At 43.4% G+C, this 15,372-nt stretch overlaps 1 protein-coding gene across 1 annotated transcript in view; it reads right to left on the bottom strand.

Annotated features, from left to right (window-relative positions):
* Positions 1-3,867: 3,867 nt before the first annotated feature.
* The window catches only part of RAB30 (RAB30, member RAS oncogene family), a 50,466-nt gene continuing 38,961 nt past the window's right edge, over positions 3,868-15,372 (bottom strand). Inside the window, exon 5 of the mRNA XM_051621045.1 lies at positions 3,868-12,314. Coding sequence (XP_051477005.1) covers positions 12,064-12,314 — 251 coding nt within the window. The 3' untranslated portion in view covers positions 3,868-12,063. The remainder of the gene's footprint in view (positions 12,315-15,372) is intronic.

Below are 15,372 nucleotides of genomic sequence, written 5' to 3'. Positions count from 1 at the left end.
AGAAGGATGTAGGAACATGATGTGATGATACAGGATCACATCTGCCTGAAAAGGCTGACTTGCAGAACCAGAAGTGGGTCTAAAATTATCAGGTGTGATTTTTTTATTATTATTTTTTAGGCATAGAATGAATCTGCACTGCTTACATCATGACAAGGAGACTTTCCTTGGTTCATTCTCTGCTACAAGACAGACATTATTACGCTTCAGTGTTTGAGGACTCACTTTAATACACCTATTTAAGCCCCAGACCAAGTGTTCAGAAGAGTTTTGTGCCTGCATGCAAGAATCAAAGTGTCAGTACTGACAGCTGAAGCTCTTGCCTTGCAGGTGATAAAGACGCCACCTCCCTTTTAGGAAATCTAAGAGGCAGAAGTTGCTGGGAGTTAGAAGAGTATTGTGGGACTGTGTAATTTTGTGCTTATCCTGTTCCTGTGTATTTATTTACTATCTGTTGTTGGTCACTGTTGGGGTAGGAACTAGAAGGGCTTCTTGAGTGATTCTGGATGGCTTCTCTAACGTTAGTTCACTGAGTCTTGCCATAGGTACCTCACTGGGGACACACAAACCAGCAGGACCTGCCAGGACAGCCAATGGAAACCATGTGTAGGATGGGTGAAAATAACAGCCCTTTGAACTTGCGCTGTAATTTTTGTGTGCCTTTGTATCTCTTCTATAAAACAAATCTTTACCTGTTCTATATTTTCAGGACAGGGAAGTACGAGGGCAGTTACTCTCTCACCACCTTGTCCTTTACGCACTATTTTTAGGATGGATCACCCTTACAGAACATTTGGGTAAACATTTTTAGTTTCTCAGTCTCTATCCTAAGTTCTGCACTTTCTAATCAAATCTATTTCTCATTGAGGGATAGGAGGAAGAAGAGTATTTGAAATCAAACACGCTTCTTCTGCAGCTGGGTAGGCATTAATGATATGCAGCCCCTCCTACAGAGGGCACAGCCAGTCTGCACAGGTGAGTTCACTTGACAAAGATTTCTGTTGCAGTCAGTGTTGTTGTTTGGTGGGGTTTTTTCACTACTTACTTACAACTGAGGACATGAAGGCACAGGTTCAAAGACTCAACCTGCATTAAGAGAGTGTGGAGCCTGGCTCTGGATATCTCTTTCAAGACCCTCACCAGCAAACCATCTTACCTCCTTTCCTTTTGCTGATCTTTTTTCCTTCAGTAAGCTTTCTTTTAACTGGTAGCAGAGTGTTCCAGTTAAGGCTGATAACAGTGGAATGTTTTTCTAACTGCTGGGTCTTCAAGGTTGCACCTTCACTCTGCCGGCTGAGACATTACGGGGAGATCTATGACCCCCCTGTAGGAGGCTGAGTTAGACAGACAGCAAAACTGGCCAGAGATATTCCATTCCATATGTCTACGTAAGCTCAGAGGAAGGTCAGAGATCACAGAAGACAACTTCCTTTCTGCTTCTTCTTCCCTTCTCTTCCATCCATGGCTGGTGTCCAGGGAGGACTCCGTCCATCCATCACCACCAACCCCCAGGCTCGAGCTCTCCTGACCCTCATCACTCTGTGCTCTCTCCAGCAGCAGCTCCGGGATTTCTCGGGACTGTTCCCAGCTCCAGAGATGCTGTGGGAGTTGCTGGGGGTGGGGGGAGGCGACAGGGGTTTGCTCATACCTGAACATGTTTGTATATAATTGTACATATTTTCTTATATCATTAGTGTTTAATTAAAGCTGTGTAGTTTAGTTTTCAATCCAGCCAAGTCTCTCTCTTTTTCTCTCTCTCCTTCCCTACCTGGGTGGGAGGGGGAGGGGATCGAGAGCATTGTTGTCCATCCTGAGTCAAACGGTGACAACAGGGAAGATCGTTTTGAAAGCATTTTAAGACATCAGTGCTGAAACAAATAAAGCTTGAAACTAGGTGTTTCTACTACAGCCTCCCACATAACACAAGGCTGTAGTATCACAGGCTTTTGAAGCACTCCCTTGTGATGAACTGGACTAACACCCACTTTACCATGGTGGTTAGACCTGATCCAAGTGAAACTCCAGAGACTTGATGCAGTAGCAATGAAACACTGCCAGAACTTGTACATCATACACCTGACAGCATCTTGACATGAAATGTTTTTCCAGCATGAGTGAAGCTGGGGAAAAAAAAAAAAAATCCACATACTACAGTAAGTGATAGCATTGGTGCAAGCTAATGTGATTATAATTACAAGCTTGTACAAAAAGAACAAAGCTCAGCATGTTTAATTCTGAAGGTAATAAAACTCCTGAAAATGCATACCAGGCTTGTGGTTGATTCCCTATGCACAGAAATCCATAAATCAAGACTAGATTTTAAATTAGGTAGGACTGTCTGTACGATACCACTGAAATTAATGCAGGACAGTCAGATCTCCTGTGCTTTGTGCAAGAGAACTGCACACAGAGACCAAAAAGTACTGTTGTGTAACAGGCCCCAGTCAGCAAGATGACATCTTCTGGGCAGAGCTCCCCAAGTGCTCAGCAGGGAGATTTTGTGCACGGGAAAATGGAGGAGAGGCAGTAAGATGTCTTAGTTTTGCTCCTTTAGTTTCTCAGTCTTGCGTTTCTTGCCCCGGGCAGTTTGTTCCCTTTTTGCAGGGAGCCTTCATGCTCCTACAATACTTTTACCCACAGCAAAGCCTGGCACAGGCTGTGTGCTTCCTGCTACACCTGCTGGACAAGGAGAAGGTTGCACATCCCACCAGTTCCATGCTCCATGCAAGTAAGAGCTGCCACTCTTCACCTGCCCCTCACCTTTCCCCAGGAGGTGCTTGGTCTGGCTTCTCCAGCCATCAGCCCTACAGGCAACACTCTCCAGCCCCTCCTCTCTTTAAGTAAATACTCCATTCCCAAGTTATCTGGGCTGTAAGAATGGGGTTTTTTTCCCCTCCTTTTGCCCAGTTCCTACACAGGAGCATGTAGGGACGTTTCCCTCTCCAAATACCTCTGTTTTATCACTCACAAACTCAAATTGCCAGCTTCCCAGAGAGCACAGAGCAGATGGCCCAGCGCTCATGTCAGACATTTACCAAGGAAGGAGCTTCAAGGTCAGTGAAAGAGGCAATAAAAGACACATGGTGTCTTCAAGCTTCACAGCTCATGTCTCAGCGTAAGTGTTGGCAGAAGTCATCTCTGATGTGGAGTAAAACAGGAAGAGACCTGATCCCCAGAGTAAGTCAGAGCACAAACTTCATTACTGGTCAAAAGACTAAAGGCTTAAAATGGGAGAGCTTATCCAAAAGGATTCTAGGCCCTTGCAAAGACAGGTCATTGGGGAACTCCAGGGGAGTTTTATGAGCACATAAAAAACAAGTTGAAGGCTGCAGAGAAGAACTAGCATTAAAAAGAAACCAACCAAAAAAAACCCAAAACAAACAAACGAAACAAAAACAAACAGGCATTGGGACAAAGAATAGAAGACATAAAATGAAGCATCCAACCATCATCTTGATCCAACACAAACTGAGCATCTTGCTAGAACAAGAGTTTAAGCAGCTACAGGTTTGCGAGGACGGTGAGTGAAGATGGTGCCTCTGTCAAAGACCCCCCTCTAGTGCCTGACGCTGGCATTTCTTCGGCATTTCAAACTTTGCTGTCATCTCTCGTTTTGAATCATTTTTTTTTCTTCTCATGCAAAAGGAAATTACTCCCATGGACAGCAGGTCTACTTTTGCTCTTCTTGGGAGGTCCCACTGCTGTGAGAGCCTTGGTAGGGTATGCTCAACCCAAGCAGAAAATGCTTCGTAGCCATTCATTCATTGGTCTGATCATGTCAGGTCAATCTGTCTTGTATGTATATTTAAGGCAACTCTGCTTTGCAGTTCAAATAAACCAAGCAAATCAAACACTTTAAACGCCAAGTGGAAAGGATTAAACATTTATTTACATACAGATACATAGGTAAGCAATTTCTAAGTATAAAAAGGACATTACAAATAAACATGAAGCATCATACATTCATCATCCTGGTCATCCAAAATACATTCCTTTCTCAACCCCACTGTACCACATTTGACCACAAGAACTTAAAAAAGACAAGCCAAATGCTTCTGACAGTCAATGATTCACAGTTTGGTGATTTGCTAACACCTACACCCTTCCCAAAGGCAGCACTACCCCAGCAACTCAAGCTCAATGGTCTGACCAGCTGTAGTGCATTTTCTCCACGGAAATGGTTGTGCTTGATCAACAAGAAACACATCCTCTCCTCATTCTTCTGGCCACGTGGAATCAGGGTTCTTGCTAAAATTCTGTACATTGTGCTAAATTCACAATTGTTGGGGAAAAGACTGCAGACCTTTGTGAGAAACACTCCAACCCAGGAAATTCCTCTAATGCTGTGACTTTCCTGGCATGGAAGCTGCAAACAAAATGCTGCTTTTGGAGCTTAAGCAGGTTTCAAAAGTACAATTCAAACTGCAGTTGATGGTATAAAACATACTTTGTTCATGCTGTAAAAAAAAAATTACGTGCTTCAATACTGATCTGCTAGTCATTGAACCTGAGAGTAATTCAGGTTTTCTTCAGAGGAAATGAAGATGCCTTCATAACATCTCAAAAGATGATCACAGCTTTCAGGAAAGAGGAAACATTTTAGACTCAAAAACCTAAAGGTAATGCAGAGCACGACAAACCTGTCAGATTACATTACAAAGGGAAACAAGCCAGTAAACATAAAATGAAAATGCCTACTCAAAGTATTAATGAATTCAAATGAGAGCTGTGTGAATCTTTCTGTATAGATCAAAGGCAGTTGGAAAAAAAACCTCATGATCTGCAAATTCACAGAACCGCCAAATATGTGCAGCAGTACAGAGTGGAGTGGAAATAAAAGAGGAGCAGAAAGAGCCTTGTCCCATATTGACAGCTGAGTGACTGCAGCTGCTCTGATCTCAGGGTTTGCTTGTGGGGTTTTTTTTCCTTTTTGTAAACAGCTGTGGGGAATAAAATGGATGTGACATATCTGCAGTGTATCTTATTATGCTAAAAACCATGGCACATTTTAAAATACTTCTCTAATATCCAGAAAGATACTTGTCACTTCAAACCAGCTGAGCAAACCAGCTGGGCTTCTTCTATACTCCCATTAGATGGCCTTTTCTCCCCCAAAACATTGGCTTAAGAAATTAGTTTTCCCCCTTCAGAGCTGCCTGTATGTGGGAGTTTTCTTCCAGTCTGCACGAGTGGAGCAGTGACAGTGCCTGAAAAAACAGCAGCTCTCCCCACCACAGAGCAAATGTTTTATTCTCACTCCACTAACATGTCAAAGCAGCATTTCCCTCTCCTCTGCCTCCTGCTCTGTGCAGGTTTGACACTGGGGGACCCTGTGGCCATAATGTTACTAAAGCTTGTGCCAATGATGCAACCCAGACCCTTGGAGATCCTCACACCACCACTCAAGTGACAGCTCAGAATGACTCCCCTCCTCCACAGGACCCAAAGTCTCCCTGGATGGAAAGGAGCATCCACCTGCTCATGGGAAATTTATTCACTTGCACCAACCTCCCACTGATTCTTAACATCTGGTATTGGTCCTAGAAGTGAAACATTCCTTACAGGATGCCCCGGCTCAGAATGGGCCTACTGTTAGGTTTATTTCCATAGTAAGAAACTCAAGGTGGCACAGAAGCAGAGCCACAGATCCTTTCTTCTCACTAAAGCAGGAGCCAGATCCAGTGGTTCATGCACCACGATTGTTTCCAGTCTGAGACCTCCACAGGGCTTGAGGCATGAGCAATATTGGCAAGGAGCAGATTCGTGGGTAAAGGGTACTAGAGCAATCAGGCTTTGAAAAGCTCTGAGGTGTGCATTCATGACACACCAGAGCCCACAGTCACTGTGGAAGCAGAGATGTACTTTTAACATCCCCTCTTCCCCAGGGAACCATTCACAGCTAAAACCATGAATGGCAGAGGTTTTGGCCATATCAGGTGCCTGTGGACCAGGGCTAGACTCCAGAAGATGCTCTGCAGGGCCACTACCACAGCACATGACCTTGGGAATGTCACCCCAAGATAAGCAGTAGCAGAAAAAGCAAAGGTGCAAATGCAAAGGTGGCATTTGCTTCTTGAGTTTAATTTTAGCATTAACCAGAGCTAAAATTATCTTCTGAGCTTGCTGGAAAAGGGTAACTGGTTCAGCAAATGTGATCACATCCAGGAAGTGCTAATAGCTAGTTATCAATGTGAAAACAGACAGTCTCTGAGTACAGTACATCCAGCTCCTGTTTATTCAGACACACCAGCACGAGCTGTTAATCCTGACTATACTCTCAAAACCAGTCTGATTTTTCATTTACAACATTTACAGCCTAAATTCCACTCATTGCCATCTCAGTTTCTGCTATACCTGGCTTATCTTTCTCCAGCTGACTGTATTTAGAGGGGCAAACATTAGAGATGAGCCCCACCCCCCCGGATCCGTAGCTCCCACTTGATAAAAACAAAACACCCTGAATTCACATGGCACAGTTTTTACTTCTGGTTTAAGTTGCAGCTAATTCACATGAGGGGAAAGGGTGGGATGGCATCTGTGGGTGATGACAGCCAGCAATCTGTCTCAGCTGGATTTAGTACAGTACAGCAAAGGAGACTTTGGGTCAGTTTAGTGAGGTGGTGATTAGTGAGGTAACACAGCAGCTACTTCAGGAGCCTTGCATCACGGTCAGCGTGACCACCCTCTTGTCTATTTTTCTAGCCAAGATAAACCCTGAACTGGGGCAGATGTGAAATCTGTAACCTTTATCGTACATCTAACTACAGCTTGAGTGGATGATCACATTTCAAAGACATGACCCGTTCCAGCCAAGGCTGTTTAGCTTAGGATGCACTGCTTGCTTGTAGGAAATCAAGCCAGTGTTTCCCCACCACTCATGGTCAAAAGAAGACATGACTGTCCTTCAATATGAAGATCCTTTGCTGCTTGTGAAGAACAACTAGAATCACTGTTACCCACAGTTACAGGACAGACTTGATGCAAGGAAAGAGGGTGGTGTCAAAAGCCAAATCTGTTCAGATAAGCAAATCAAGTTTATAAACAGAGCAAGGAAACATGCAGTAGAAAATCTTTCACAGGGTTTTCACTATTAGAATTGATTAGAGTATTTCCTTTGACTGCAGGGGGTTTTCTGGTGAGCCCTTACGTACATCCATGTTCCAGAGTTTCCACACTCCCTCACTAGGAATTCACACACAATGTCCTCTAGAAACACCTTTTTCTAACTGAATTAACTCAAAATGGTCTTTGTCAGTAGGAGCAACCCATATAAGGATGTTGCATGCTTTGATATAAAAGCAAAAGAATGCAGAATTTCAGGAGACTAAAATTCAAAGCATCCCTTATGAAAGTCCAGAGCAATCAAAATCCAAGTCCTAGATTTTCTTTAAAAGACGATGAATCCTGACCGAGGAGAGCCATCTCTTTACTTTGTATTCTCTGCTCCACAGAGTCATCTTTCCTCTTGCACAAAGGGTTATAGCACTCAGTCTGCCCCATAGCCAGGAAAAGGCTTCCGTGACAGTGTCTCCAGCCACATCCAACCCTTATGGCACCACAGGCCCCCAAAGGGCAGTGCAGCCTGCATCTTGGCTCAGCCTGTTTTAATAGCTGCAGAATTTCACCTATTTTCCAACTGAAATCCATCTCAGACTACAGAAATCATGCCAGCTCATGTCTCAGCCAGATTCATATACAGTTCCTCATACTGAAAAGAGAAGTAGAAAAGCAGCTGAACAAACAGGAGTCCTTGGGGATAACAAACAAGGCAAAACCCAGGGGGTTTGACTAAAACTAATTGCATCCCTTGTCAGGAAAAGCTCAGGGAAAGTCTGTTGTCCCATGTGCCTGCACCCATTATGCTTCTGCATCCCTAATTTTGACTTTCCCCCTTTTCAAATCACTGCCTCCTGTGTCAGCCTCAGTCTGCTGCTGTTGCTACTGATGCTGCAGGAATTCAATAGCCATTAACTGCTAAACCTAGACTAGCAGGAGCCAACTGTTACAACAGAGCTATTTCAAAAAAGACAAACAGCACCAGCAGGCTCACAGGTTTTAAGGGCTGTTCCTTGTGTTCCACAGCAAAGAACAAAGTATCTTGCCTGACATTTTGTCATGTGTGGTTTTCATTAAATAATGATCATAAAACCATTTGGCATTCAGCACAAGTATTTATCTGACTGCACACTCAAGTAACTTACCTGTAGATCCAATCAGGACTTCAGTGTTAGAGGTAGGAAGTGGGACCCAGTGTCCCCTTCTTTACAGAGTTCACAATATCACTTTTTCAGTCATAACTCTTTGACCAGAAAGGTTGTTTTTTTCCTAGCACTCCTTGGTTTCTCATGAGGAACATAGGAACAGAAGGGAGTCAGGACTTGTCCCAGCAAACCTGCACTGTAGATACCCAATAGAAAACACTAGCGAGTACTTCACATACAGGGACCTGAAGCACAGAACCTCTGGTGGTTTCCCCAAGATCACCCCAACTGATTCAGTGGCTGGACTGGAAAGCAGAGTTAAGACCATCCAGTTTTAAGGAGATGCTTTTACTAGCGTCTGCAAGCAGATTCGCTAGATAAAACAAACATCTGTTGACCAAACAATATTGGTTTCTGCTTGGAGCTACTTATTGTGCTCCAAAATTTCAAGAAAAGGTCTCATTATGGAACTACTATAAAAGTTAATATTCACCCAGAAACCAGAAGACTATATTTTCAGGGTGGTATATTCACATCAACCATCTAGCAACCACACTAAAAGCAACGCTTTGCTCTCTCAATAGCAGAGAACAGTCAAATTTGGCCCCATTATATCAATTATTCTTAATGGCTTTTGAACACTTGACCTAGCAAGCACCACAAGGCTATTTTTATTTTTTTTTTTTACTGAGTTCTTGAAAATCCACTCAACTAGCAAGGTGTTGGCCATTGCTGGAAAGCTGATTGTCAGATAATTGGGATTTGCATTATTATTATCTCCTTTTATTTTTCAAGACACTGATCACTATGCCACAGTACTAAGTTGCCATTAGCAGTTGATAAAGCTCATCTCCTAGCTAAGAAGCCTTCAGCAGTGGACCAAGCTGCAGAAGAGAAGATACACCCTCAGTGCTACAAGGACAGGCAAGTTTTATCAACTACAGAGATACTCAAAGGCATACAAAAATAACTCCTGCAAAGGAGTTACTACAGTAAAATACTGTACTACTCATCAACAGGTAATGTATTAACTGCAAAAAAAGAGACAAGTTTCAAACTACAGCTTTGGCTTATGACCTTATAAAATGCTGCACATACCACCACTGTTTCCTTCCAACTTTTTAAGTCTACACAGAATAAACCTTGAAAAGAACCAGTTTAGATTTGTCCCTGGAGAAGTCAGATACTTCACTGTAACGTCAGCCCACCTGCAGCACTTCACCCTGTCACAAAAGCAAGTCACTGTCTGGAGATGGAATCCTTACAAGGAGAAGATTTGTTAGCAATAAAACCAACCAAGGCTTCAAGGTTGCTAGTAGGCAGCTAGTCTCCAAAATAGTCACCTACAGGTTAGGAAAGCACTGGAAAAAGATACTTAGCCTTCTAGAAGCCTCAAAGTGAATCTCCAAGAACATAAAGTTAGCAGTTTCTACTACTTGACCATCTTGATAATGCAGTAGAGTTCAACCTCCAGAAGTTACGCAAGGAGCACTTTAAAACACATGTATAGTGGTACTCACACTGGAATAAAAATTACCTGCCCAGGAATGACATGCTTGGAAATCGGGCTGAAGAACCCATAAGTGTTTAGTGGGCAGTTTCCTTCCTCCTTGATTAACTTGATCAAGCAGCCCTGCCCTACTTGTTATCAATCGTATGCTGACAAGTCCAGCACCCGGAGAGTAACCACTGTTACAAATTATACACAGTACTGGTCTTTAGCTTGAGTGTTACCTTGAGCCTTGCTCTGAGCAACTACCCAAAAGCTGTGCTGAACTGGCTGTCTCAGAGTTGGGTGGCCTCCACAAGCTCAAATGAGGCAGCATTTGGCAGTTTGGGGAATGCTCAAGACAGACACTGCTCTTCAGCACAGGCTGTACCACACAGCCCAGCACAGCAGAAGCCACCAAGTTCCTCACATTTCTAAATCCTCTGGATTATACCATGAGCAGAGGCTGAAAAGGACCAGGCCAGTGCAGCAAGTGACATGGCTCCCCATATCTCACACTTACAGAAGCTCTTTGCTAAGTGTTACCTAAATGACATACAAGCCTTGCACCACAACTTCTACATCTTCCTTTTTATCACTAGTCATAAAATATGGGGAAAATGGCAAGAAAATATTTTAAATGGCTATATGATACACCGATCCTCTCCTCTCTCTGCCATATAGAGTCAGCTTCCCATTACAGATGAAAGACACAACATGACACAACCCCAAGAAGTCTTGCCAGGAAAATGTGAGAATGCATTTTATAATGTTTTGGTTGTTGTTGTTTTTCTTAAAAAAAGTTATTCTCTTCAAGAAGTACTTACTGGCAGCTTTTTATGTCAATACAAAAGTTCTGTTATAATCTCCAGTAAAAGCCAAATAACATTAAATGTATTAACTTTAAATTACAGCATATCACAGCCATGTAATTGCCAGGAGAAATTTATTCAGGTTAGCTAAACTAAACTCAAACTTCTGAATGTAATTTTTCTCGTATGCATTCACTGTCTTCCAATTTTTGTAGAAAGAAATTGCCTAAACACAGTTACACAAACACCAGAGTCTGGGATTAGGAATACAACGCGTTGAGGAAATTAAACAACTCTTCTGCCCTGAACCTGAAAGCTACTCCAGCAGAGAGACTGCATACCAAGAAGATACCTTCAAGAGCATCTTGGAGATCAGGTCCACCAGGCGAGTAGTGGATGGATCAGACACAGAATGATACCACTTGAAACCTGTTGCTATTTCCAGTTAGCATTAAAAAAACCCTCAACAAAATTGTACACCTGCCTTTGTACAAGAACTGTATCCACAAGCTTTATTTTTAAGCTGGACATACTGCAGACTGCCCCTTCACACTGTGCTCTCTTTGAACTCTTAACACACAATCCACGCACACAAGATTTTGGTCACATCTGGTGCACTTTTTCCAACTCCAAAAACCTTTCCCAAGGATAATTTTTTTTCACATTAGGACATTACTAATTAGAGGAGGAAGGGTTAATTATTTTTCTTTTTTTATTTCTGGAAAGTCTTTTCAACCTAGGTTGGATATCAAAGAAGCACAGTCCTTTCCCACTATTTTCAGGCTTAGAAAAAGAGGTAACGAGATATTTTATTTTTTTTTATGAACAGTGCTTATTAGTGGTTTTTCTTCCTAACCTTTCTAAGTTACACATTCAGAGGACAGTAATGTAGTAAGACTATGTTTGGTCTACAGAATATTTGCTGAACTGCTAGCACCAAAGGGAGCAACTGAGTTGTATCCATGTCTTCATAAATATTGAAAATATTGATATATGTGACTTTTTTTTTTTTTTTTTAATTCCACGTTCATGAAAGTGCCTGTAGATGAGAGAAATAACACCACTTCAAACACCAGAGTCCTCCATGAAGATGCATGGGCAGACACTATGTACATGTCCTAAGAACTCACTCTCTGGCAGCCCAGAATATTGCCAGTGTAGTCCAGAGTCAGCATTCATTGTTGGCTTTTTCTTTTTTTATTATTTTGAAAAGGACCAAATACATTGTTCTCTTCAGTATCTTCTTCAAGTGGGGCTGCTGTGGTGTCCCACAGGAGGAAACACAATAGCTCCTGGTCTGCATTGCATGAAGCACTGATGCAGCTCTTCTTTTCCTGACCTGCTCCAGAGACTGCAAGGAAAATGAAAATTAAACCACGGCGTATTCTGCTATGTTGCCATGCAGCTGGAGCCACCAGCCTGCCATGCTTCCAGGCCTGCAACCTGACTCAGGGTAAGTCAGATGGGTCAAAGTGGCAGGAATACCCTTCAAGTAGATAAATCCCAACACAAAAAAAATCCTCTTGGCCGACGGCAGAAGGGGAAATTCCATGTCAGCTCTTTAATTAAAATTACAGCAAGTCAAGTAGCTGATACTTTTCCCCTCTCCTGGTAAGGGGGATGAGACATTGTTCACCAGGGTGTTCTGTCGTGCCTCGCTGATCAACCTGCAGGCCAAGTCCAGGAAGAGTTTTTCCACATTATCTGATTCTTTTGCCGAGGTTTCCAGATAGTACATGTCCTGTGCTTCGGAAAACTCTGCAGCTCTTTGCTGGGAGACTTCCCTCTTATCAGCTAAATCAATCTTATTCCCTGCATTGATAAAAGATTTTAGAAAGGGAATTAATTTGACTTCCAAAACAAGAGAAGCAGAGGTTGATAAGGGATAAAGAGGAAGTTGGTGCTGTATGTGTGCGTGGACAGGGGTTTTTACATGAAACTCTTTAGTGCTTGCTTGCCCCTCCAAATAATAGATCCCCTGATGCACATGACCAAGTTCATTTAATATCAGCTCATTTAATGGAATATGCCCTGTGAACATCCAAGCCAGTTAGCTGCAATTTAGCACCAGTGCATCTGTTTACTGCTATCAACCAACATTAAAGCATTTCCATTTCATTATCTATCAAAAATTCTCCTGTTCCTGCTCTGAGGAGCACTTAAAATGTCAATTATACCATGTGAGGCACTAAATGGGATATTTCTCATGTCATTACAAACTCTAAAAGAAACCTGGCATGGAAAGGCAGCTTTCCTGTTTCAACATTTCTGTGAAGGATTTGGCTGTTGCTGGTGGAGGAGGGATGGGCTCAGGGGCACCTGCAGAGCGAGCTGGGGTGAGAAACCAGCCCCCTCCTTTGCAGAGCTCACTTTAGCAGAGAGTTGATTAAGGCCTCAAGCAAGCACCTGATATGATTATGCCCTATTACTGGCCACTTCAATTCAAACACAAGGGTTTTGCCATAAATTCATCTTAAAAAGATAACAGACCAGGACCTGCAATAACAGGGGGCTGCGTCCATGGACCTGGCAGGTTCAGAAGGAAACATCTCCTGGCCTTGCTCCTACCAGCAATTTTGTGAGACCTAGTGGGAGGAAAAGATGGCGCTTCCACTGGCGTCTCATTGCCCTCCTCTTGTCTGAGATCTCACTTCTTTCCTGACAAAACAATTTCATGGACCCACTGGTCCATACATGCTTAAGTTAGCTCTCTAAACAAACTATCACTCCACACAAGTAGTTTATGGACATCACAACTTCAAAGTGTGTTATGGCTGTGATCGTTTATATTTTGTACTGTAGATGCTGAGAATTGACTTAATGTTACTTAGAAAATTAATGCATACATTTGTTAGCCATGTATTAATTATTTCTGCATGGTTTGTACATATGCCATACCCTTCCCATGGACTAAAAATCAGTTTCTTGTATGTAAGCTGTGTAAATCCCAAGGCTCACTTGCAATACCACTAGGGTATGTAAAGCTCAAAAGATTTTTAAAGCCATCTTAAACACCTTTTACCACCCTCTACATTTTTCTTTTAAAGAACAAACTATCAAAGGAGATAATGACACCTTTTGGCTTTGCCCAAGTTATTTTTCCCACTGTTCCTTATATATCCTTGGGCCTTTAAAAGCCAAGTCCTGTCTATCGGATGCTGAAAGCAGAGCATGGAAAAGCATGAGAAGACAAAATAACCTTCACCTTGCTTGTAAGCAGACAGATGGCCTGAGGTCTGTTTTAGCTTGAGTTGAAGCTCTACAGATTAGCATAACATTCCGTTATTTATTTTTAGTTTCCTTAAAATCCATGCAAAAAAAATATCCCTTTTTCCAGCTCTGTCCCACCTATTAATGCCATGATCCATACAACCATCACATCCTGATCTGGTTACCAGATCCTGACCCACTCAACCCTCTGGCTGTCCCACAGCTATGGGGTACAGCAACCCAGAGGCAACCCCAGCTTGAGCAGATCCTTGTGTATTTGTAGAGATCTGAGTTGGGGGTGACAAATGGCTCTATGCTGAGCTCAGCTGGAAGCTACAAGGAACCAGCTGGTGGGAAGCATCCACCTCTGCATGCAACTGCCTTAGACCTGAGACAGGATCACACTTTAAGAAGTGCCTGTGGTGTCCTGAGCATCATTATCAGCATCTCATAGAACCACACAGAATCACAGAATTGTAAGGGTTATAAGTGACCTCTGGAGATCATCTAGTCCAACCCCTCTGCTAGAGCAGGATTCCCTAGAGCAAATTACACAGGAACATGTCCAGGCAGGTTCTGAATGTCTCCAGCGATGGAGACTCCACAACCTCCCTGAGCAGCCTGTTGCAGTGCTGTTACCCTCAGAGTAAAGAAGTATTTTTTCATATTCAGGTTAAATCTTATGTGTATGGGTTTGTGACCATTGCCCCTTGTTCTGTCACTGGATACTACTGACTCTGACCCCATCCTCCTGACACCCCATTAGATCTTTATAAACATTGATGAGATCTCCTCACAGCCTCCTGTTCTCCAAGCTGAACAGCCCCGGCTCTCTCAGCCTTTCCTCATATGGCAGATGCTCCAGCCCCTTAACCATCTTAGTGGCCTGTGCTGCACTCAAGGTAATTTCACAGAATCTTAGGGGTTGGAAGGGACCTCAAAAGATCATCTAGTCCAACCCCCCTGCCAGAGCAGGATCACCCAGAGCACATCACACAGGAACGTGTCCAGGCGGGGTTTGAATGTCTCCAGAGAGGAGACTCCACAACCTCTCTGGGCAGCCTGTCCCAGGGCTCTGTCACTCTCACAGGAAAGAAGTTTTTTCTGATGTTTACATGGAACCTGCTATTTTCCAGTTTGCACCCATTGCCCCTTGTCCTATCACTGGACATCACTGAAAAAAGCCTGGCTCCATCCTCCTGACACTCCTCCTTAACATACTTGTAAACATTGATGAGGTAGCCCCTCAGTCTCCTCCAAGCCAAAGAGACCCAGCTCCCTCAGCCTTTCCTCATCAGGGAGATGTTCCACTCCCTTCACCATCTTTGTGGCTCTGCGCTGGACTCTTTCAAGCAGTTCCCTGTCCTTCTGGAACTGAGGGGCCCAGAACTGGACACAATACTCCAGATGTGGCCTCACCAGGGCAGAATAGAGGGGGAGGAGAACCTCCCTTGACCTACTAACCACACCCTTTCTAATACACCCCAGGATGCCATTGGCCTTCTTGGCCACAAGGGCACATTGCTGGCTCATGGTCATCCTCCTGTCCACCTAAGACCCCCAGGTCCCTTCCTGCTACACTGCTCTCCAGCAGGTCAGCCCCCAACCTGTACTGGTCCATGGGCTTGTTCTTCCCCAGCTACAAGATTCTACACTTGCC

The sequence above is a fragment of the Apus apus genome, chromosome 1, assembly GCF_020740795.1.
Source record: "Apus apus isolate bApuApu2 chromosome 1, bApuApu2.pri.cur, whole genome shotgun sequence".
NCBI lineage: Eukaryota > Metazoa > Chordata > Aves > Apodiformes > Apodidae > Apus > Apus apus.
Note: the sequence above shows the minus strand (reverse complement) of the source record. Positions and strands in the feature narration are given on the sequence as shown.